The sequence below is a fragment of the Ambystoma mexicanum genome, chromosome 8, assembly GCF_040938575.1.
Source record: "Ambystoma mexicanum isolate Mex_15411 chromosome 8, UKY_AmexF1_1, whole genome shotgun sequence".
Taxonomy (NCBI): domain Eukaryota; kingdom Metazoa; phylum Chordata; class Amphibia; order Caudata; family Ambystomatidae; genus Ambystoma; species Ambystoma mexicanum.
In genome coordinates this window covers 1,159,755,704-1,159,780,569 of record NC_090929.1, presented here as the reverse complement: position 1 = coordinate 1,159,780,569, position 24,866 = coordinate 1,159,755,704, and the positions used below count along the sequence as shown (strand labels likewise).

Here is a 24,866-nt window from a genome sequence, read left to right as displayed (position 1 = left end):
GTCCGACCAACTCAAAGGGAGAAGTCGTCCTTACAGGGGCTTCTCTGTCGATACGAATTTGGAGTTTCAGCACAGCAGCAGAGCTTCACCGGGGGAACCAACAGTCCAGGAGTTGCAGCAGGTGTCCTTTTCAAGTTCTTCTTCGGATTCCTTCGTCCAGTGGTCGACTGCCTTCCAAGCCAAAAAGCCTCACCTTTTATGCAGCTTACTCCCAATCATTCCAGCCTAGCTGTCACTCACGCAGCAGGGTGGCTGTCCTTGCCGGACAATCACCACAGAGTGCATTTGGGTCTCCTAAGAGACAAAGTGCAGGGAGTCGGGCACCTCCCTCACTTCCTGCACCCACCAGACACTGTGGAGCCAGAGGCGGACTTCACTTGTGAATCCCGCCAAAGGCAAAATGAACAAAGGGACCAAACCTGGTTTGGCGCGCAGAGAATCCCAAGAAGGACCTTTCCACAAAGCAATGGCGAAAAAAGAAGACCAGTGTCATTTTGACAAAAATGCCACCCATGGGTACTTTATCGTGGCTGCGAAGGCAGCCCGCGGAAAAATCCCATAATGGTAGTAAAAAGTAAACCACTGCCACCATCAGCCATTCAGTGAGGAAAGGCTAACATGAAAATGTTACATGAGAAGCTAGACAAAGAGGATACTAGGTAACCCCTCCAACACCCTATTGTAAGATAGCGTGTGCTGGGTCTAAAAAGTTAAAAATGTAAGGAAAGTCAATTTCACTTTACTGCCCTGGGAAACAGTAGTTTATCCCCGATAAGGTATTTAAACCTTAGGGAAATCTGAAAGACTTCCCTGTGTCACTGCACTGAAGGTGCTGTGTGAATGTAAAAGAAGATGCCTACCAAAAGAAACGGACTACGAAATCACATTAAAACACATGAGAGAGTGAGAAAAGGGGTCTTACTCTCTCCAGGTTAAAAGAAATCAAGTCCTCAAAAAGCAGCAAAGTTGCTGGGGATCTCGAAGGTAGAGGGAATTAACACGTTTCTGAGAATTCTCCATAACAAGGTTGGCGGCAGCAATGGGCAAAGTTCAGATCAGCTGCACTTCGCGGTTTCAGCTTCTCGCGAATAGCATCACCGTGGTTGTCGGATACCTTGCGAGCTTTCCTTGCTTCTGGGGTCCAGCAGTCTGTTGAGATGACTCAGCTTGGTTAGTATTGCTTCGAGGGAATCTGGAGGATCTTCCTGGAGCTTGGGTCCGACTTAAAAAAGATGCACTCGATTCTGGTGTTCCCCTCTCTGGCACTCAGTTCCTGCGGCAGCAATGGAAGTACAGCCAGCAACGAGAGGATTTCCAGATCAGTTTGTCTTGGGGTCGATTGGTCCCACCAACCCAAGGGGAGAAGTTGTCCTTTGCAGGGCTTCTCTAGTCGAGGCAAATTCGGAGCTTCGGCACTGCAGCCGGGCTTCCCCGGGAAAACCAACGGTCCAGGAGTTGCAGCAAGCTTCTCTTCCAAGTTCTTCTTTGGATTCCTTTGTCCAATGGTCGACTGCCTTCCTTGCAAAAGACCTCGCCTTTTATGCAAGTCTATCCCATTCATTTGCAGCATAGCTGTCACTCACTCAGTAGGGTGGCTGTCCTGCATGGACAGCCAGCTGGCCAATCACCTTTGGTGCATTCCTGTAACCAAGGAGACTAAACACAGGGAGTTTCGGGAACCTCCCTCGCTTCCTGCCCTGCCAGACACGTTGGAGCCAGAGGTGGGCTTCACCAGTGAACCCTGCCAAAGACAAAACAGACAAAGGGACCAAACCTGGTTTGGCGTGCAGAGTAAATCTCAAGAAGGACCTTTACAACAAGAAATGGAGAGAAAAAAGAAGACCGGGCCATTTTGACAAAATGGGCACCCATGGGGTCAATACTGCAGCTGCAAGTGCAGCCTGCGGTAAAAATAAAAAACACACACACAATTGTAGGAAAAAGTAAACCACTGCCAACAGCCATTAATTGTAAAAAGGGTAACAAAGATGTTACATGAGAAAGTAGACAAAGGAGATACTAACTAACCCCTCCAGCACTCTATGTAAGATAGTGGGTGCTGGGTCTAAAAAGTTACAAAACAGTAAGTAAAGTCAATTTCAAGTTATTGGGAACAGTAGTTTAACCGAGAGAAGGTATTTAAACCTTTGGGAAATCTAAAGGACTTCCCTGTGCCACTGCACTGAAGGTGCTGTGTGTCACAATGTAAAAAGATGATGCCTATGGAGTTTGTCAGAAACACAGTGTTGAAATCAAAGAAAAATACATGAGAGAGTGGGAAAAAGGTTTACTCTCTCCAGAATAAAAATGTAAAGTCCGGCAAAAGAGCTGGGGGTCTCTAACGTAGAAGGGAATTAGCACATTTCTGAGAATTCTCCCTAACAACACCCATAAAAAGAGTAAAGGATTATGCAAGTGTGGTGGAAAAAGGTTCCCACTCACAGGAATCTACCAGTAAAGAAAAAAGTTCTGGGATTGACCCAGGTCAGGACGATTGACCATTTCTATGAAATTCTTACCTAACAATTACTAACTAGATTCAGTTTACTTAGCTACAGTTCACATCTTCATCTTAAGGTAAGCCTGACTGCCCTGCGAAGGTCTGAGTAGTACAGACAGATAATACGAGTTGGAGGATCTACAAACCACTGGGATAGCTTACTAAAGTCTTACCTTCAAATGGAACTTTAGGAAAACTCCCCTAACACAGTCTCCATACCTGAAAATATTTTGGAAAGCCGTCACGATCATTCTTCTTGTAAAATCGCTTTGGGTCAATTGCGGACCTCATTTTCAGTGCCTTCAAATCATTCTTCAGCTCATCTGTTAATTCTGGTGCTTTCATTCCAAACCAGCCATCACCAGTTGTCTTGGATCGTTCTTCCTAGAAAAAAAAAATATATAAACACTTCAAATTTATAGTTAGAAAACTGTGCCTTCTGTACAACACATTCTCCATTTGAGGCTACAAGGCTCACTTCTAAAACTCAAACAGCTTCAAATGTTAGTAGGCGTGTGATGGTCACTCACTGATGCTTTCACATTAATTGGTATAAATTATTCAGAATCCGACATGGTTCCAGACTTTTTTCCACAAGTCTGTCCATGTGTACCCATCCTGAGGGGAACGGGAACAAATCTGCACCAAGTATTCATGACTGCGACACACTTGCCCATAAAAACAAAGATGTTTTTACTGAAGTATGTTTGTATACAGCGTAAACGTTTCGATAATGCCATAATTAGTGGTTATGGCTGTCAAGTAGAATCTCCAAGACACTATGCCCCAAAATCAACACCCTGGTTTAAGCAAGCTTGCATTTTAAAAACAGAGGTAAGCATGTCAAGTTGGAAGCCTCTACCAAGGTGCACACACAGTTACCTACTTCCTCCCTCACTGCTCCACATGCACACAACACACAATTTCTAACTTGTCAATTATCACTAACAAAGGGCTATTGTCAAGGGCAAACATGCCATCACTGCCTGCCTGCTCCTTTCCCCACCTGCTTATCTGTAACCCCTAAACTCAGCACCAACAGTTATACTCATCGTGATGTGCTTTGCAATGATTGCTCTACTATTCTCCAAACTCCCTGCTTCAAAAGCAAACAAAAATCAATAACGTATACCTCTTTCCATTCTCTCTGGTTACAAATGCGCAGCAGTGTTTTTGCACTGCTTTTGAGTACTTTCTGCTAGTTTTGAATCTAGGAGCACATTCCAACCGTGCACCCATTGTTTTGTACCGCTTTTGAGTGCTGGGAGTTGATGAGTACAGCCTTTACTCTACTCCAGAAAAAAAAAACCACTACATTTATTACCGGTTTTCAAGCCTAATTGTGTAAAGTAGCCATTTTGGCACTCAGTCTAAGTTTGTAAAAGAGCTATACTCTAGCTAGAGCCCAAATTAGGAACAAGTTACTTACCTGTAACTGTTGTTCTCCAGCATGGGTCTGGCATGGATTCACATGCTCATGAATATTCCCCGTCGTCAGGCTGGGAATCCTCGGTAAAGAAAAAAATCAGTATCAGTTTCGTTTCTGATCTGTCTTTCGTAGTAGTAACCAATCACTGATCTCTGCGTCATACTGACCACAGCCAATGACTGCCATCTCCCTAAGCCCCGCCTCTGGCAGCCACTTCAGATTTGGTAGCACGTGAAGTGGCAGTATGACCAAGTGGAGAGCCGCAGAGGGGTAGGCGGGAGGGTTCGCATGTGAATCCATGCCAGACCCATGCTGGAGAACAACAGTTACAGGTAAGTAACGTGCTCCTTCTCCAGCATGGGGTCTGGCATGGATTCACATGCTCATGAATATAAGAATACATAGCAGTACACACATGCACAACAACGGGAGGTGGCAAAGGCTCAACATTAAGCAATACAACAACTCAACATTAAGCATCTCTTACCTCCTCACCAAGCTCACCTTAAGCGAACAGGTTGCGCAGCACTGCTTGGCCGACCCTGGACTCCTCCCTGGAATCCCGATCGACGCAGTAGAATCTCGTGAAGGTGTGCATCGACCTCCACGTAGCAGCCCTGCAGATGTCCAGCAGGGGCACACCAGATAGGAACGCCGTAGTAGCAGCGATCGCTCTGGTCGAATGGGCTCTCGGACGGCCTGGCAGCGGTCGGTTAGCCAACCGGTGGCAGTGCATGATGCAGCCGGAGAGCCATCTGGAAATAGAAGACTTCGAGAGAGCATTCCCTTGATTCACAGGTCCAAAGTTCACAAAAAGCTGTGATGTCCTCCGAAAACTCTTCATGCGGTCCACGTAGAACTTCAGCGCTCTAGCCACATCCAGCGAGTGCAAAGTCCTCTCGGCCGGCGACGAAGGAGACGGGAAGAAAACAGGTAACACCAGGGGCTCGTTAAGATGGAAGTCCGACGGCACCTTGGGCATAAAGGAGGGGTGCGTCCTAAGCACCACCCTCGAGGCATGGAAAGTCAAGTACGGTGCTTTGCAGGATAGGACCTGGATCTCTCCCACTCGTCGTGCGGAGGTAATGGCCACCAGGAATGCAGTCTTCCACGACACAAACTTCATCGGTGCGGAGTGCATCGGCTCGAATGGGGGCCCAATGAGCCTAGTCAGCACCACGTTAAGTTCCCAAGCCGGGGCCTTCACCGGCGGGAACGACCGGCGGGAACGACCGGAACAGTCCTTTCATAAACTCTTTCACCAGTCGATGGGACCACAGGGACGTCTGTGCTGTGGTTCTGGTATATCTGGAGATCGCTGCCAGATGAATCTTAATGGAGGCATGGGCTAGCCCAGCCTTCGCCAGCGATAGCAGGTACGGCAGCACTTGAGGGGCCGTAATCTGTAGGGGGTTGATCTTCTGTGCTCGGCACCAGATAGAGAACCTCTTCCACTTGTGACCGCAGCATTTGAGAGTCGAGGACGCCCTGGCCTTTGCAAGAACCTCTGCAGTCGGCCGGTATATCGTACCCTCCAAACTCTAGTGCTGCAGGAGCCAAGCCTGCAGGTTCAGCGACGCCGGGACGTGGTGGAAGATGGCACCTCCTTCTCTGGAGAGAAGATCCGCGTCCGCCGACAGCTTGATGGATGGGGACGTTGACAAGTCCAGAAGGTCCGGGAACCAGATCTGCCTTGGCCACGCCGGTGCGACGAGGATCATCCTGCACCGGGACCTCTTGAGCTGGTTGATGAGTCGAAGCAGCAACGGCAACGGAGGGAACGCATACAGGTATAGGCCGTCCCAGGGGAACGAGAACGCATCGCCCATGCTTCTCGGCTGGGGAAACCTACTGGCGAACCTCTGGCACTTCGAGTTTGTCGCTGTTGCGAACAGGTCGATTTGGGGTTTGCCCCATCGTCGGAAGAGTTGATCCACCTGATCCTGGCGCAGCTCCCACTCGTGACACGCGCGCAGCTCCCTGCTGAGCGAGTCGGCGATGGTGTTTCTTTCTCCTGCCAGGTGGAAGGGAACCAGGAACATCCCCTGGGCGACCGCCCAGTGCCACAGATCCTGTGCCTCCTTGGATAGGGCTGGGGATCTGGTACCTCCCTGCTTCCGTATGTAAAACATTGTCGTGGTGTTGTCCGTGAAGATCCGCACCATCTTGCCCTTGAGCGACGGGAGGAACGATTTGAGAGCCCAGAACACGGCTCGGAGTTCCAGGATGTTGATGTGCAGGACCTTCTCCTCCGGGAGCCAGAGGCCTCTTGCGTGGAGATCTCCGGTGTGGGCGCCCCAACCTTCCAGGGAAGCGTCCGTCGTCACCGTCTCCTGGTACGCCGGCGTCTGAAAGTCCTTGCCCGCCGTGAGGTGCGCTCGAACGCCCCACCACTGAATCGCCTGCCGGAACACCTCGTTGAGGGGGACCCGGTCTTCGAAGGTGCCCGTCGCCTGCATCCAATGAGCGTCGAGAAATTCTTGAAGAGGGCGCATCTGTAGTCTGCAGAGGTGCACCAGGTAGATGCAAGAGGACATCATCCCCAGGAGGGACTTGATGGACCTCACCCTGGCCACGTCCGTGGCTAGCAGGCGCTGCACTTTGCCCAGAATGGTCTTCGTTTGTTCTTCCGACGGTGCCGCCAGGCACCTCACTGTATCGAGCTTTGCTCCCAGAAACAGGGCCACCTGCGACGGCACCAGGTGGGACTTTGGGCAATTTATTGCGAATCCCAGGTCTGTGAGTAGCTGGACGGTCCTCGCAGTGTGTTCGACGGCGAGTTCCCTCGTCCTTGAGCGGATGAGCCAGTCGTCCAGGTAGGGGTAGACGTGAATCCCCTGAAGGCGCAGGCGCGTCGCCACAGGTGCTAGGCACTTGGTAAAGACCCTGGGGGCCGACTTCAAGCCGAACGGCAGTGCTCTGAATTGGTAGTGGCGTCCCTGGACGACGAACCTGAGGAACTTTGGGTGACTTTTGAGGATGGGAACGTGGAAGTATGCATCCTCCAGGTCCAACGACGATAGAAAGTCACCTTCCTCCAGCTGTCCCAGCACGTGCTGGAGGGTGACCATCCTGAACTTTTGTGACCTGATGTATTTGTTCAAACGACGAAGGTCCAGGATGGGGCGCCAGCCGCCAGTCTTCTTCCTGCCGAGGAAGTACCTTGAGTACACCTCGGAGCCCCGGAGCCTCTTCGGGACAAGCTCGATGGCGCCTTTCCTGAGCATCGCCCGTACTTCCAACAGCAGTTGCGGGACGTGATTTTCCTTCCTGGCCACAGGTGGAAAGTGAGGGCACTTCTTCAGGAATTCGATAGAGTGTCCTCTTGCCAGGGTATCCAGCACCCAACGGTCGGTGGAGATGGACTTCCACACGCCGACGAAATTCGTCAGCCGGCCTCCCACTGGGGTGCTTCGGTGGGGGCCCCCGAGGCCACGGCCGGTTCAGTCCTGCTTGGAGGTGGTGGCCTTGCCGCCCTGGCCACCTTGCCGACGGCGGCGAGGCGCTCCCTGCTTGGCGCGACCCCTGTAGGCCTCCTGAGACGAGGAGCGTGCCGCCTGGCGGTAGGACGAGCCACCGCTGGATCCCTTGGAGGCCCCTGGTCTGCCTCCGGAGCTCCGAAAGGGCCGTCGCTGCTGAAAGGCTCCTAGGGCGCGGGCCGTCTCCGTGTCCGTCTTTTTGGCTTGGAGGGATTCGTCCACTGCCTTCCCGAACAAGTTGCTGCCGTCGAACGGCATGTCCAACACCCTGGTCTGGACGTCCTGACGGAAGTCGGTCGCCCGGAGCCAACCCCGTCGTCGTAGGCAAACTGTTGCCCAGCTGGCGGAACCCGGTATCGGCAATATCGGTTGCCACCGTTATGGCGTGGTCCGACGCCACCTTGCCTTCTTGAAGTATTTCCAGGGCCTCGGACCTCTTGTCGTCCGGTAGGAAGTCCAATATGGGGGCCATCTTAAACCAGAGCTCCCTGTCATAACGGGCCACGATCGCCAGGGCGTTGGCCGCTTTGATCGTCGTCGCCGCCGACGAAATGACCCGCCGCCCCATGGCGTCCAACTTCCTTCCCTCGCCGTCCGGAGGGGAATACGATGTTGAGGCTCCTGACCCCGCCGCTTTCTTCTTCGCCGCCGCCAAGACGACTGAGTCTGGCGTTGGCTGGGCCCTGAGGCACAGGGGAGCGGTCTCGTGGACCCGGTACTTCTTATCGTACCGGTCCCGTTTGGCTGGTGCCGTGGAGGGGTTCTTGAGTACCGACAGGCCCCCCTCCCAGATGTCATCGATTAGAGGCACCGCGATGACAGTCTTCCTCTTGGCCTCCCGGCGCAGATAGAGGAAACCTTCCTTTTTCTGCTCCTCCGGGCAGAGCTGGAACAATTCGGACACCCTGGCGATCATGGCTTGGAATGAGCCAATCTCGTCGGGCGGAGAGGCCCGTGCAACGGGAGACCCGTTCCCTCGTCATCGTCGCCGCCTTCAGAACCCGTCGTCGAGCCCACCGCACCGTCATCTCCCGACTCGTGGGAGGATGAGGAGGGAACTGCAGGCCCTACAGGGGCGAGTGGAGGAGAGGGTTGGGTCCTCCGTCGTTTGTTCTGAGGACTTCCCGACGGGCCAGGTTGCGGGTCCTCCGGCCTGGGCCGTGGTAATCTCGTCCTTATCTCAGAGCATAAGGACTGGATCGCAAACAAAATGGCCGCCGAGCTATCCTGAGGCCTAGGTTCCGGCTGCGCCGGAAGGGAAGGCTGCTCTTCCTCGCCATCGTCGTCTTCCTCGGTTATCTCCCGAGGATCTTCCTTGCGGGTATCGAACCTTCTCGAATTGGACTTCGAGATTCCTCACGGCCTCGGTCAGTTCCCCCTCCGAGGCTGACTCCGAGCTCGAGGAGGCTACCGTGCCCCCCCTCCCTTCTTCCATCATGGGGGCCATGACGATGGGCTGAAAAAGTGGATTCCCTCCTTGGCGGCAGGGAAACTCTAGTCCCGGAGGCAGTCTCCGCTGGCGGGGTCTCTGCGGGCTTGGCCAGAGTCGCCGCGATCGCCTCGATAGAGGCCTTTGCCTGCTGGGTAGGGGCCTTCACCACCTTAGGTGCGTCCTGGGCCTTCTCCTTAGGGGGAGGGGCGACACCTCGCTCCCCCTCTCCCGAGATCGGACATGGCTTCTCCCGAAGCTTACCCGGGGTCTCGGACTTCCTCTTCCCCGAACCGGAGCGCTGGCTCGTGGTTGACGGTGCCGGGGAAGGTGTGCCCTGCCTGGCGACCGAAGAGCCTGACCTTTCGGCGCTCCCAGAGCCAGCGGACTCGCAGCGCTTGGCCTGGTGTTGAGCCCCCGTCGCCGGGGCGCCCGCACAGGACTTAGAAGCCCGCTCGGACCCTTTCTTCTTCTTCTCACCCATTGAGCCCTTCTCCAACCAGCTGGCGAGACGGGATCGACGGTCCCTCATGGTCCGCTCCGACAAGTTCTTGCAGAACTGGCAGTCCTTCTCTACATGAGTCTTGTCCCCATGAAGACAGAAGAGGCATCGTGAATGTTCGTCCTCCTTAAACACATTCTGCAGCCCACATCCAGGGCAGCTGCGAAACAACTTGGGTCCGGGTGACGAACTCGCGTCCTGAGCCATCTCGAAGTAGGCCGAGAATCTTCTGGAATCCTCCAAGAGGTTGATTCGACGAAATCTTCACCCTTGAGGGGCATAGAAAAATCCCGCAACGGGTACCCGTTAACGGGAGTAGAAACGGTGGAGCTTGAGGCTCGATTAACCGAAAAAATGTGAAAATTCACCGGAAAAAGCGTGAAACACGCAGCAAAAGCTTGAGAGCTAAGCACAAGGACTCCAACACTTGAACGTGCGGTAAAAATCTGAAGATGGCTGCCAGAGGCGGGGCTTAGGGAGATGGCAGTCATTGGCTGTGGTCAGTATGACGCAGAGATCAGTGATTGGTTACTACTACGAAAGATAGATCAGAAACGAAACCGATACTGATTTTTTCTTTACCGAGGATTCCCAGCCTGACGACGGGGAATATTCATGAGCATGTGAATCCATGCCAGACCCCATGCTGGAGAACTTACGGTAGCCATACTTGTTAGGTAGGAATTGGTGCAGTCCAACTGCCGTGAGACAACACAAGACTCATCTCTTGGTATTAGGTAACCCACCTTTCAATATAGGCCTGAACTACACAAATTGGTAGTGTGACTGAGCAGCCAGGCTTATCTTAAGAGGGGTAATGTGATCTGTACAATGAAATCAGGAAATACAGGAATCCAAGTAAGTTATACAATAAATATTTATTTATATATACACAAAGATATTGAAAGCATTCTTTAAAAAGCAGCAACTAATAACATTAATCCCAAGTAAGGATTGAATTAAAAAAAAAAGTGAACAAAGCAGGTGAGTAATTCTTTCATATGTTATACATTTTACAGCACACTGAGTGACGTTATTTGAGGTCAGTAATGACACTTATTTTGTATCACCTTTGCAATATATAGTGTTATAAGAGGGGGAAAGGTTATGGTTAGATCAGAACATACTGGTAATCTACAAAAACATTTAGATTCTCCCAGAGGGATGCAGGCAGTCTTTTATCCCAGCAATAATAGTGTTCAACAATTAAAACCTGTAAGGGAACAAGCACTGCCAGAGCCAATAGGTTCAGAAGGGGGATTTTAGGGAGCCAGGACAGTCAGTTCTGATGCTCTCTTCTTAGAAAAGGTTCTTAAATAGTCCGTAGTTCAAATTGAAAATCACAGCAACTCAAGAGGAGTCACCTTGAAGAAGCACAAACTGAAAGGCCAGTGCAAATGAGTTGAGGTCAACACAGTAGATGGCAAAATAGCACTCCCTTTGGTAGGAAGCACCACAAATGGCAAAAGGTTGATGTACCCCCAAGCCACCCAGTACCTGTGAACTGAAGAATGTGTTCCAGCTGGATGCCTTCTGGTGGTTGCAGTGCAGCAGACCCACAAGGAACAATCCCGGTCTTTGGTCATGGTGACAAAACGGAGGACGTCCGGCGGGCTCCTGCAGCAGCACTCTCTCTCGAGAGGGACTCTGCGGCAATGGATTCTCCTTGATTCAGCAGCTCTTTATAATTTTGGCGCCTTTTTCTCAGCACCAAAGAACGAACAAACAGCTCCGGTTAGAAGTTACTTGATCCCTCGGTCCTGGACTCTAGTCAGAGGACTCTGGATGCACACGAAGTTTCGGCCAGATTTGACCTTTGGAAGACAATGCACTCAAAGATGGTCAGGGGTCCCTGGGTATTGGGATTGGGATTCTGCAGCCATGGAAAGTCACAGCAAGTCAGAGGTTGGCACACTCTACCTTATGTGGAGTGCTAAAGGGATACCTAGAAACCCCCTTCTCTCTGCGCCTGTGACTTTAGTCACAGACAATCGCCTTCTTATGGCTGGTGGCAGTGGATGTGTTGTACCAACGATTGTATTTTTTAAACCGCAGGCTATCTCCATAGCACCGGTAGTGCACAATAGGGGCACCCAAGTACCAACTTGGGGCCTCCCTTCTTTTTTCACCATTACTAGCAGCGTTGTTGTTCTTTGACAGTCCTTTTTCTACCATTCTGGGAGTTGAGGCGTGTGTGCGTTTTGCCTTTGGCAGAAACCCTTGGGTGTTCTGGCCTAGGCTCCAGAGTGCCTGAGCAGGTAGCAAGTGGGACCCCCCTGTCCGTTGTCTGGCAGAGTGCCTGAATAGAACCAGCTCCCACTGGGGGTCTGGCTGTCCTGATTGGACAGCCAAACGCCCCTTTCTGTAAACTGCTGAGGAAAATTGCAGAGGAGTGAGTGCTGGAACTGTATAAAAGGTGAGGCTCCCGGAGTGAAAAGCAAGTCAACCACTGGAAGCTGAAGTAACCAAAGAAGAAGACAACCAGATGCCTGCTGACCCTTTGCAACACCGTGAAGCGACCACTGTTGTCCTGACCCTGTTTTTCTGTGCGACAGAGGAATTCCGAAGACGACGACTCCTTCCCTGTGACTGGTGGGAACAAACTGTCCCAAGACGAACTTTCATTTGATCCACATCCCGAGGTCCTGCAAGTTTCCAGAGCTGCGGACCCCCAATACCAGGCGCCTGCTGCCCATTTAGAGTGCATCGTTGTGGAAAGGCTGAATTCGTTCGACTCTTTGCTGGGCCTTCACGGAGGCTGCAGAGACAAAATCCAACTTGTCCAGACCCCCTCAGAGTGTGGGACTGTAGGAACCGAAGATTGACCGGGCAAATCGCATCCTTTATTGGTGCTGTAGAAAAGGTGCCAAAACTGCAGAGTGACCAAAGAAGTTGATGAAAGCCGTGCCAGAGGTCCTCCCTCGAGATTGCTGCTGAGAGATCCTGTCCATTGTCCTGCCTTTCATCAGACAAAGGAATCCGGAGGTCGGGTCCAGAGCTGCCACATCACAGAGCCTCATCCACAAATGTTTTCTTCAAACCTAAGGTACTGTGGGGGAAAAGTATTGCCTCACCTTATTCCAGAAAGTCCCTCCAGAGGTGTCCAGGGCAATCCCTTCTTCCTTCAACTTAAGCCCACCCCCCCTGCTTGCATCTCTTTAGCGAGTCCTTTAGCAGGGTCTCCAACGTTGGTTAAGCCTTCTTGCATCTTCTTTCCTAGAGACTAAAACGTATCCACAGAAACCTTTGAATTCTGCTGTTTTCTAAGACCATAAGCCTCTCCAAATTGCCTTTTAGCTAGGGTTGCATTTTGGACTTTAAAAAGACCTGCTTTGCGGGGAAACCGCCTCCAGAACCTGAAGCTCTACTAGGATAACAATAACCAACTGTTTTCCTTCCCAAGAATTACTATCTTATATGTGTATACTGACTAAATGCAATTACTGTATTACTTTGTGGGTGCGCGTTATTAACAATAGTACAGTGGACCTGTCAAACTCCTGTGACAATTGTATCCGTGCAGCAACTACCAACTAAGAAGTGGCCTTTTATAGATATTGAAAAGTATATCCGCGTGTGTTGGTTTATTGTGCTAAGTATTTAACAGTGACTCTTGTGTAAATGTGTTTCTTTGAGGTGCATTACTAACTGGTTTCAGTGTACTTACCTACAGCTCACATCTTCCTCTTAAGATAAGTCTGACTGCTCTGCCACTCTACCAAGGTCCCAAAGTAGTACAGACCCATACTAAGTGTTGGGGGTCTACAAACCACTCGGATAGCTTACTGAAGTCTTACCTTCAAGTGGGACTTTAGGAAAACTCTCCCAACAGTCCTTGTGAGACCTAATGTTCCCAAAGATAGGGAGTTCCTTCTTACCTTTCCTTTTGTGATATCAGCACACACCACCTTATGTGGAGTGCTGCAGGGTTACAGGAGCAGTGAGAAAAGGGATACAGTGCATCATTTTGTTACAGTGACGAGCATACCTGAATGGCTGGTTGCAGTAAAAATGTTCTACCAACTTTTGTGTAATTTGTACTCGCAGGCTGTGTTCACAGCCGCAGTAATTCACAGAAGGGTCGCCACTGACCCAAAATGGTGGTTGTATTCTTTTTTTCCCCCCATTTCTTGTGTATTTGTCATTTCCTGATCCTTCTGCCATGCTGGGTGGGGGAAGTCAGGGTTTGACTTTTGTCTTCAGGAGGAATCCTTTGTGAAACCCACAGAGGCTCTTTAGACAGAAAGCCAGGGAGGAGTCTAACTCTGCGGTTATTAGTCTTCTGGCAAGTCTGCCTGCAACCAGTTCCAACTGGGAAGCTGGCTGTCCTTAAGTACTAATGCTACATTCAAACTTTGTGGGGTGGCTGTGCTTTATCGGCTGGGTTCCTGGATAAGAGGCTTGGATCCTGAGGCTGAAGACAAGTCGACCATTGGAACTAAATCCGAAGAGGAAGAAGAGAGGATCGACCAGAGATGCCTGCTGGGTGACGGCTGCTGTGCTGATCCTTTCTTCCATGAGACAGAGGAGTCCTGAAGACAACGTCTCTTTTCCTTTGGGCTGGTGGGAACAATCAGCCTTGAGAAGATATGCATTTCGAGCCATCCCACAATGAGCTTCGACCTTCCTGGGCAGCACACCGCCAATACCCTGGGACCTCGAGCACGAGTGCATTGCATCATATTCCGAAGTGCAAATTCTCCTGAAACTCTGGTGGACTCCTTCTGGACTTCCAAAGGCAATATTCCCCTCACCAGAGTGCTATACAGAGAAAACGAGGCCCGGGGAGTAACCGTTCTTCATCTGGTGTACTGGAAAAGGTGCCAAAACCACAGAGCCACAAGAAGCTTTAAAGAATCCTTTGTTGGGAGCCTTTCCACTCGACTGCTGATGCAAAATGCCTTCCAGAGTACCTCCTTTCGTCACCGCGACCAAGGAACAAATGCACGGGTCTGCAGCTGCTGCATCGTGAGGGCATCCATCTGCATAATCATCTTCACTGCTGTGGTACTGCAAGACTCAAGGTAATACTTACCCAGAGTGATTCTCCCGCTCATGCTTTGATAGAGTGGGGATTCGTAGGTTTGGGAGTTGGTCAAGATATGTTCAACCAGGCCCAACATTGTGCACATTCAGGGAGAGCCTACTGGCTTCCCTGAACCCCTTTACCAACTACAAATTATTGTACTTAAAGGTTACATAAGAAATCCTCTGAACTCTGACTTTCCTACAGTTTTTGTACCTGCTCCTGTTCTTCCTACAGCTGGCCACTGGACCACCACTGTCCCCTTCCATCTAAGAGAACACTCCGGTCTAGATAGGGAAGTACTGCTAAAGAAGAAGGCCTCTGTGAAAAAAATATTACAAGTGTTGAAAAGTACTTACTTGCTATTGTTAGTCTTATAACTGCATTATACCTGAAACAGCTAATTTTACAAAGTGTACGCTACAGTAGTTATTACTAAACTTGAATTGCATACTGCCATTCTAAAAGTTTTTTATACTGTGGTGTACAGAATAGGATACAAAGTGCACTACAAAGTGGTTTTTACTTACCTTGAATTGGATACTGCCATTCTAGAAGTCTTTTAGATTGTGGTTCACTAACAAAAAATATTGTATTGCGTTTTCTAATGTGTTTGCGAATTGTGATAGTACGTACCTTTCTAAAGAATTCTCTTTGCCTGCGTGCATATATAGAATAAACCATTATTTCTATATACCCCAGTGTGTAATTGGACCATATATGATCTGATCTGATAGGTTATTTATAAAGTGCTTAATATCCAGCGGTTTCTAAGTGCTGACCCGGATATAGAACCTGTGTTGCTCCGGGTCCTCTTACTTCCAAGGCAAGCACGTTGCCCCTGAGCTATCCTCCCAAGACTACTAGAAGTTCTTTGTACCTACATACAGCCCTCTCTCCCTCCTAACAGGAGCCGGGCTGCTCTGCCACACCACCATACCTTGAGTGGTACAGGCCTGTACTAGAAGTTGGAGATCTTTATTGCCAAGTAGAGATACTCTTATAAAGTCCTAACTAGCTGGACGTTAGGAAAACGGTCCCAGGGTGCGTGGCCTGGTGCACAATGCTGTAGCATGGCCGCCTGAGAGCTCCTGTTGAATGGGGGCGACACTTCATGTTATGAAATGATTGCGACCTAGGACTTGCCTTGAAATCAACGGCGGGAGTGGGCAAAATCCTCCTGAGTCCAGGGCCAGAGTCAGCTGATGCACAGTGGAAGGGTGGCTTGCTGTGTACCACCTGTCCACCTGGATGGGCATGGCCCAGGCGTGGTGTCACCGGGATTACGGAGGTAACCAATACAACATCGGGCTGCGCCTCGAGGTCCACATAGACCGCGGTGACAGGTGCCCTACTGACACACGCATAGGTTGAAGGGCCGTCCCGACACCAAGGGTGCCCCAGAGGGCCTGAACTCACAGCAATGTCATACTGGCAGCTGTGGCCTATCTGGATGGGCCCTCCCCTGTGCCGTGAGGACCCTTGGTGACCAGTCCTGGAGGCAAGCCTGGCCTAGGAGTATCCCCCCCTGAGGGCGCGCTGTGTTCCCGCTGTGGGTCTGACTGTTCGCTTGGGGCCCCTGCGCCAACATCCTGCTTTAATGTGCTGGTGTTCACCCAGCAGAAGTTAGGAGCTATGGTCTGGCGCCCTCTGGCTTCCTCAGCGACAATGCACGCTCGCATACTGCGATCCTAATGCTTCTGGAGACCTACAGCCCAGAGACACTGCTGGCGCTATGGCAAAGTCAGGAAAGGCCCAAAAATCTTCTGACATCGAATCACTGCTACAGATTCAGGACGGGGGCAGGATAGAAAGCAAGTCAGTGGCCCAGGTTCATGTCAGAGGCAGATAAGACCCCCCCCCCCACCCCTCTTGCCCCTCAACCCGCAACTGGCTACTAAAGATGACCTCCTGCAATGGCTTACTGAGATTCGGAAGGAATTTCAGGGAAGCCTGGCGGGGAAGGAGTCGGCTATTGATAAGCACCTAAACGGAGGGTGGAAGAAGTCGAAACAACCCTATGTAAGCAATCATACGAAACTCGTGAATGGGCTTAACGCATGGAAGCGCTGGAAGACCAGGTGGCCTTTCTGGGGCACAGGTATGAGGACTCCGAGAATCAATCTCGGCGCTACAATATTCGAATCAGGGGGGGTCCCCTCTGAGATACCGGATTGCAACCTAGAGGCCTACACCACAAAGCTTTTCCGCCATAGACGCCTCGGTAGACAAGCTTATCGAGTTGGACAAAACACACCGAGACTGGCTGGCGGGCCCAGAGCGACACAACCTCGCCCCCAACGTCCTCACAAGAGTTCACTTTTACAAAGTGAAGACAATCTTAGCTATGGCCAGACAAGCTGAGGCGATCTGCTTCTTTGGTGCTACTATGGCCCTCTACCAAGATCTAGCGGGCATCAACTTATTCAAGCGAAAAGCGCTCCGGCCACTAATGGAATGGCTCTGCAAAAAAGATGTGCGATATAGATGGGGGATTCCCCACGGCTCTCCACTTAACCTCTCAAAACCGCCCCTGGTAAGTGTTATTGATGGAGGCTGAACAAGTGCTCTCCCCGGATGCAACATATTGTCAAGCAGACGTGGGGCCAGACACATCATCCAGAGCCGGGGTGAGAGTGGGGCCCTGGACCAAAGTGGGAGGAGGTCAGAGGAAGGACTGGCCGGGGCGTACATTTAGAGGCGACCCCGTCACCCCCTTGGTGATGGGTCTTTCACTTTGACAGGGAAGGCAGCTGTGGTTAAGGTTCAAGGCTTAGTTCACAGGCTTTTCCCTGTTGCAGGTTCCCCCGGTCGAATTCATTTTTCATTGACTAGCCGGAATTGGTTGTTGGCAATGTTTGTTGGGGAGAGTTGGCTTATGTTGGCAAACTGTTAAGGACAACAATTGGAACAGTGGACAGACAGCACTTGGGTGGAATTCCTTTGTATACTGGCATAACAAATGGTCAGATGCAAGGATCGCCTAAAGAGTCCGATGGCTAATATGGCTTTAGATACACGGGGAAATGGATGACGTGTCCTTGGCCATGGTATGGGATGCCATGATGGCGACGGTCAGGGGTGAAATAATAAGCCTTACCACCTCTTACACAAGGTCCTCTGAAATAAGATCACTGGCACCTAGCAAGTGCGTCTCATCTGCACACAAACTGATATAACATCTTGGTTCTTCTCTTGAGGAAGGAAGGCTCTGCCTATAGATGTATTCCAGAAGAGTTCTGAACTGAAACTGCTACAAATGAGATTTGGTTGGCGTTTTCCAAAACTGACAGACCCAGTGCCAAAACTAAAATCAGGCATAGGTCTGTGGTGACCCAAGATCCCCCTCCTTGCTTGTGCACTAATACACAAGTCATCCAAATAGGAGTAAAAGCATATCCTATGCTGTTAAGTCAGATTGCTATTTTTGAGGTTCTGGGGTCACTTTTTGCTTCTCCCCAGTTCCCCCCCAACCCCTTGTTTTTTTTGGTTCCTTGATGACGTTTTGGTTGCCAGAGGGACTTCTGAAGACCCCTGCCATTGCATCCCTTGTTACATTGTTAGGACAATTTTTCTAAAGTCCTACCAAGACTTCATAAAACCATAAATCTGAAGCAGTGCATACCCTCCACTCAAAGGGTTTATTTAATCTACAAGTAGGCCAAGATTAATCTTGGGTAAATAAGTACGATCACATTATATACACGCACAATTATAAAAATCAACTCAATACTTAAGGGAAACAACCCACAGTATTACCTTCTTAAGAATAGCAGTCAGCAGTTCAAGGTTAGGTAAACCTAAAATACATTAAGAATGCAATCAGCTATTCTTGGGGAGTAAAACCAGGTTACATATACTTTTTGAATAGTCGGTAGTTCAAGGGTAGTAGACCATATCAGTCCTGCAGTGACTCAGTTAAAACATTTTTAAAAAAACATTTTTTAAAATCACATTAAACCCACCTTGTTACCAGGATACTTTTCTCAATAGTGGAACACACATTCATGGAACAGTATGACCCTATAACTACATTCAGGATAACGCTCAGTTGTACCAGGTAAGAACGACCTAACTGTGTAATAAACTATTACAGTTGCTTTTCAAATCAGTGGAACACAGACTAAGGTAAGCAAGAACTCTTTACTCCATTTTAGGATTGCACCAGGCAGACCAAGTTCAGCTAGACCCACAGTACACTTATTCAGAATGGCACACAGCTATTCACGGTAGGTAAAACCTAAGGCAGACTTATTTTAGACAGGCTAAGCAGCAGGTCAGGGGAAGCAAACCCCAGTTGGTAAACTTATGCACTTATATTCTAACAGAAATAGTAAAGTGAAGCCAACATCACTACTTTTGGTAGGTGGGGGAACAAATTCACAGGTGAGTAAGATAACCTTATATATACTTTTAAGAAGGGCAAAACACATTCAAATTAAGAACCTTTCTAACTGCTCATTTTTCAGAGGGACAGTTACCAAACCAACTCCTTCACATGTAAGTCACTTTTTTAACACTTGTTATACTTTTCAAGACCAAATCCTTTTCTGATCCAGTCCTTCCCTAGTCTATTGCATGAGCTCTCTCGGAGGCAGAAGAGGGACCCTAGTGGTCTAGGTGCTAGCTGTAGGCAGGTTAAGAGAGGTTTCAGTTTCAGGAAAGTCAAAGTTCCATAGTAGATCTTTAAAGAAGTAAGTATTCACTTTCAAAGTTAGTTGAAGTGTTCAGGGATTTCTGAGCAGGCTCCCTAAATGTGTTCCAGGAATAGGCCCAGGCACGTGGTATGGGCAAACTCCCGACCACACGAATCACCCACTCAGCCTCACAGGGTGCACACCAGACTTCAGGTAAGTAATACCCAAGCCCACACAGTACCTTTGGAGAAAAGAAGTGCTTCAGAGTGGAAGCCTTCAGGCTGCAGCAGCACAGAAAGAACTGGACACTGGATGGGAACTTGCAGCAGCAGTCATTAGAGGAGGCTTCCAACCATGGATATTTCACAGATTCTCGTGGCTCTTTGGATTTGGTCCCTTTTTGCAGCAGTCAGTTGAACGAATATTGCAGGTCGGATTCTCTTCACTCTTTCGTCCAGCACTCTGGTGAAGGGTCTTCAGGGATTCGAATTGTGTCTCTGGAGTGCCAGGAGGAGGTCACCAAAGTTTCAGTTGGATTAGGACTTCGGAAGACCAGGCACCGGACAATGACTTGAGGTCCAAGTGTATTGCAGTCCAGCAAGGTTGCAGCACGTCGTGGGATGGATCAAAATGCGGGTATTCTTGACACTAGTGGATCTCACCAGCCTGCGTGTAGGAGTCGTCGCATTTGGGATCCCCAGGTCGATTGGAAAGGGGGGATACAGAAGGCTCCGGTTACACAGCAGGCTCTCCAGTCGCTGGAAATCGCTGCAGCCGTCCTTTCTTCATCTTCCTCTTCAGTTTCAGCTCCAGTGGTTGACTTGGTCAGCTTCCAGGTTGGGAATATTTATCAGGAACTACAGCACAACTTCTGCAATCTCTCCTTGCAGTTTACAGAAAGGGGTGGTCTGGCTGTCCAATCAGAATAGCCAGCCATCCACTGGGAGTTGGTTCCTTTCAGGCAAGGTCGAAGTTTTGGACTCCTCCCTTGCTTCCTGCCTTCTCAGACACTGGAGCCTGGGCGGGGAATACAAAGGATTCCCACCAAAGACAAGACTTCACAGAGGTCGTTCCCACCTAGAATGGCAGGGGAAGACCTCAGAAACAACAAGCAAACAAGAAATGGCGAAATAAGAAGGAGCCCACGATTCTAGCAGAATGTTGGTCCTTGAGTGCATTACCAAGGCCGATTCAACTGCCTGTGAGTAATATGACTAAAAAGTAACTACGATAAAACCACTGCCACCAGTCATTCAAGTATACTTGCTATTGTAACAAAAATGTTACCAGGTAAGTAAGAAAGGGGATACATTGAATTACCCATAGCGCTCCACATAAGGTGGGGTGTGCTAGCCCACTTAAATCAATGTAAAGGGGATGTGAATCCCCCTTTATTTCGTGGGAACAGTAGTTCACCCAAGTAATAAGAGAATTAAAAAGGAAGCCACTGCATTTAAAATGCTGTGTGCTGCCATAGTACATTACAGCCAGTCCGAAGTTATAGGTAACTAGAACTCTAATCACTCTGCGAGAAACCAAGCAGTTTCTCGTCCGCTAGTCCTCAGGGACTTGTCATCCAGGTGGCCAGGACATGGCCATCGCTTTTGGATACAGTTCCTGGGGGTTGACCAGTGAGGGAGGATCACCTGGATGATGGGTCTTCAGGGAGTGGAGGTGAGATAGCTGATGGTAAGTTCATCTACCCCATCCTAATTTTTTTAGGATTTACCACAACTCTTACCACCCTTCCCCCTCTTTTCACAAACACTGGGCCAAGGAATAGGGTGACAGAGTAAGGAACAAGTTACTTACCTGTAACTGTTGTTCTCCAGCATGGGTCTGGCATGGATTCACATGCTCATGAATATTCCCCGTCAGGCTTGGAATCCTCGGTAAAGAAAAATCAGTATCAGTTTCGTTTCTGATCTGTCTTTCGTAGTAGTAACCAATCACTGATCTCGGCGTCATACTGACCACAGCCAATGACTGCCATCTCCCTAAGCCCCGCCTCTGGCAGCCATCTTCAGATTTGGTAGCACGTGAAGTGGCAGTATGACCAAGTGGAGAGCCGCAGAGGGGTAGGCGGGAGGGTTCGCATGTGAATCCATGCCAGACCCATGCTGGAGAACAACAGTTACAGGTAGGTAACTTGTTCCTTCTCCAGCATGGGGTCTGGCATGGATTCACATGCTCATGAATAAAAGAATACATAGCAGTACACACATGCACAACCACGGGAAGTGGCAAAGGCTCAACATTAAACATTACATCCAAAACTCAACATTAAGCAATGCTTACCTCCTCACCAGGCTCACCTTAGGCGAACAGGTTGTGCAGCACTGCTTGGCCGACCCTGGACTCCTCCCTGGAATCCCGATCGACGCAGTAGAATTTCGTGAAGGTGTGCGTCGACCTCCACGTAGCAGCCCTGCAGATGTCCAGCAAGGGCACACCAGATAGGAACGCCGTGGTAGCTGCGATCGCTCTGGTGGAATGGGCTCTCGGGCGGCCAGGCAGCAGTCGGTTTGCCAACCGATGACAGTACATGATACAGCCGGAGAGCCATCTGGAAATGGAAGCCTTCGAGAGAGCCTTCCCCTGATTGACAGGTCCAAAGTTCACAAAAAGTTGTGACGTCTTCCGAAAACTCGTGCGGTCCACGTAGAACTTCAGCGCTCTAGCCACATCCAGCGAGTGCAAAGTCCTTTCAGCCGGCGACGAAGGGAAGAAAACAGGCAACACCAAGGGTTCGTTGAGGTGGAAGTCCGAGGGCACCTTGGGCATGAATGAGGGGTGCATCCTGAGCACTACCCTTGTGTCGTGAAAAGTCAAGTACGGGGGCTTGCAGGAAAGGGCCTGGATCTCTCCCACCCGTCGTGCGGAGTTGATGGCCACAAGAAACGCTGTTTTCCACGACAAGAACTTCAACGGAGCTGAGTGCAGAGGCCCGAACGGAGGTCCCATGAGCTTGGTCAGCACCACGTTGAGCTCCCACGCCGGGGCCTTCACCGGCGGGAACGATCTGAACAGTCCCTTCATGAATTCTTTCACCAGACGATGAGACCACAAAGACATCCGTCCCGTGGTTCTGGTGTATCGGGATATCGCAGCAAGATGAATCTTGATGGAAGCGTGCGCCAGTCCAGCCTTGGCCAGCGTCAGCAGGTACGGCAGTACGAGGAGCCGTAATCCGTAGAGGGTTAATCTTCTGTGCGTGGCACCAGACAGAGAACCTCTTCCATTTGTGTCCGTAGCATTTAAGAGTTGAGGACGCCCTGGCCTTTGCAAGAACCTCTCTGCAGTCGGCCGGTATGTCGTAACCTCCAAACTCTAGCGCTGCAGGAGCCAGGCCTGCAAGTTCAGCGACTTTGGGTCGTGATGGAGGATGGCGCCTCCTTCCCTGGAGAGAAGATCCGCGTCCACTGGCAGCTTGATTGACAGGGACGCTGACAAGTCCAGAAGGTCCGGGAACCATTTCTGCCTCGGCCACGCAGGTGCGACGAGGATCATCCTGCACCGTGACCTCTTGAGCTGGTTGATGAGCCGGATCAGGAGCGGCAATGGAGGGAACGCATATAGGAACAGGCCCTCCCAGGGGAACGAGAAAGCATCGCCCATTGCTCCTCGGCTGGGGGAACCTGCTGGCGAACCTCCGGCACTTGGAGTTCGTCACCGTCGCGAACAGATCGATCTGGGGTGTGCCCCACCGTCGGAAGAGGCGGTCCACTAGATCCTGTCGTAGTTCCCACTCGTGGCACGAGCGCACCTCTCTGCTGAGCAAGTCGGCGACAGTGTTTTTTCTCCCTGCCAGATGAAACGGCACCAGAAAAATCCCTTGGGCGACAGCCCAATGCCACAGATCCTGATCCTCCTTGGACAGGGCTGGGGATCTGGTACCGCCCTGCTTCCTGATGTAGAACATGGTGGTGGTGTTGTCGGTGAAGATCCTCACCACCTTGCCCTTGAGGGACGGAAGAAAGGACCTGAGGGCCCAAAACACTGCACGGAGTTCCAGGACGTTGATATGGAGGAACTTCTCCGTCGGCAGCCAAAGGCCCCTCGCATGCAGATTTTCGGTGTGCGCTCCCCACCCTTCCAGGGATGCATCCGTGGTCACTGTCTTCTGGTGGCCCGGGGTCTGGAAGTCCATGCCCGCCGTCAGATGCGCGCGGGTGCCCCACCACCGGATCGCTCGTCGGAAGCTCTCGTCGAGTGTGATCCTGTCCTCGAAGCTGCCCGTCGTCTGGATCCAGCGAGCGTCCAGGAACTCCTGTAACGAGTGCATCCGAAGCCTGCACAGGCGGATGAGATAAATGCAAGAAGACATCATTCCGAGGAGGGACTTAATGGACCTCACCCTGGCCGCGTCCGCAACCAGCATCCGCTGTACCTTGCCCAAGATGGCCCTCGTCCTTTCCTCCGACGGAGAGGCCAGAAGCGCCACTGTGTCGAGCCTCGCTCCCAGAAACAGTGCATCTTGAGCGGGCACCAGGTGGGACTTGGCGTAGTTTATGGAGAATCCCAGGTCCGTGAGTAGTTGGACGGTCCTCGCCGTGTGCTCCGCGGCGAGCTCCTTTGTCTTTGCTCAGATGAGCCAGTCGTCCAGGTAGGGGTAGACGTGGATCCCCTCCAGGCGCAGCCGCGCCGCCACCGGTGCGAGGCACTTGGTGAACACCCTGGGTGCCGACCTCAATCCGAAGGGAAGGGCTCTGAACTGGTAGTGACGCCCTTGGACCACGAATCTGAGAAACTTTTGGTGTCCCTTTAGGATGGGGATATGGAAGTAGGCATCCTCCAAATCCAACGACGACAGGAAATCGCCCTCCTTCAGCTGACCCAGGACGTGCTGGAGGGTGACCATCCGGAACTTCTGTGCCTTGATGAATTTGTTCAGTCGTCGTAGGTCCAGGATGGGACGCCATCCTCCCGTCTTCTTCTTCATGAGGAAGTATCTTGAATAAACTCCGGAGCCCCGAAGCCTCTTTGGGACGAGCTTGATGGCGCCTTTCTTGAGCATCGCCTTTACCTCCAAGAGAAGTTGAGGGACGTGATGTTCCTTCCTGGCCACGGGGGGGACGCGCGGGCACTTCTTTAGAAACTCGAGCGCGTGACCATGGGCCAGGGCGTCCATCACCCAACGATCGGTGGAGATGACTCCCACACCCTGACGAAGCTCGCCAGCCGGCCTCCCACCGGGGTGCTTCGGTGGGGGCCCGACCCCACGGCAGGTTCAGTCCTGCTTCGACGAGGTTTTGCTGCCTTGTCCTCCTTGGCGACGGCGGCGGGGTCCGCCCGACTTGCCTCGTCCCCTGTAGGCTTCCTGTGACGACGAACGGGCCGCTTGACGATAGGTGGAAAATCCGCTGCCCGAACCTTTGGAGGCACCCTGCTTGCCTCCGCCGCTCCGAAAGGGCGGCCGTCATTGCTGGAGAACACCAAGAGCCCGGGCCGTCTCTGTGTCCGTCTTGATGGCTTGTAGGGAATCGTCCACCGTTTTCCAAACAGGTTGCTCCCGTCGAACGACATGTCCAAGACTCTGCACGTCCTGACGGAAGTCAGTTGCCTTGAGCCATCCATGCCGTCTAAGGCACACGCCGTTGCCCAACTGGCGAAATCCAGTGTCAGCGATGTCCGTCGCTATCGTAATGGCGTGGTCTGACGCCACTTCTCCTTCCTGCAAGATCTCTAGGGCCTCCGCCCTCTTGTCTGGTAAGAAGTCCAGCAGGGGGGCGATTTTGTACCACAATTCCCTGTCGTAGCGGGCTACGATAGCCAACGCGTTGGCAGCCTTAATCGTCGTCGCTGCCAATGAGATGACTCTGCGTCCCATTGTGTCCAATTTCTTTCCCTGGCCGTCCGGCGGG

The 24,866-nt window shown here is 51.1% G+C and overlaps 1 protein-coding gene across 3 annotated transcripts in view; it reads right to left on the bottom strand.

The window, feature by feature from the left end:
* DNTTIP2 (deoxynucleotidyltransferase terminal interacting protein 2) overlaps positions 1-24,866 on the bottom strand; it is a 308,996-nt gene that overhangs the window by 24,068 nt on the left and 260,062 nt on the right. For all 3 annotated transcript variants that reach the window (XM_069611233.1, XM_069611231.1, XM_069611232.1), the window contains one exon: positions 2,720-2,884. In XM_069611233.1, coding sequence (XP_069467334.1) covers positions 2,720-2,884 — 165 coding nt within the window. The remainder of the gene's footprint in view (positions 1-2,719; positions 2,885-24,866) is intronic.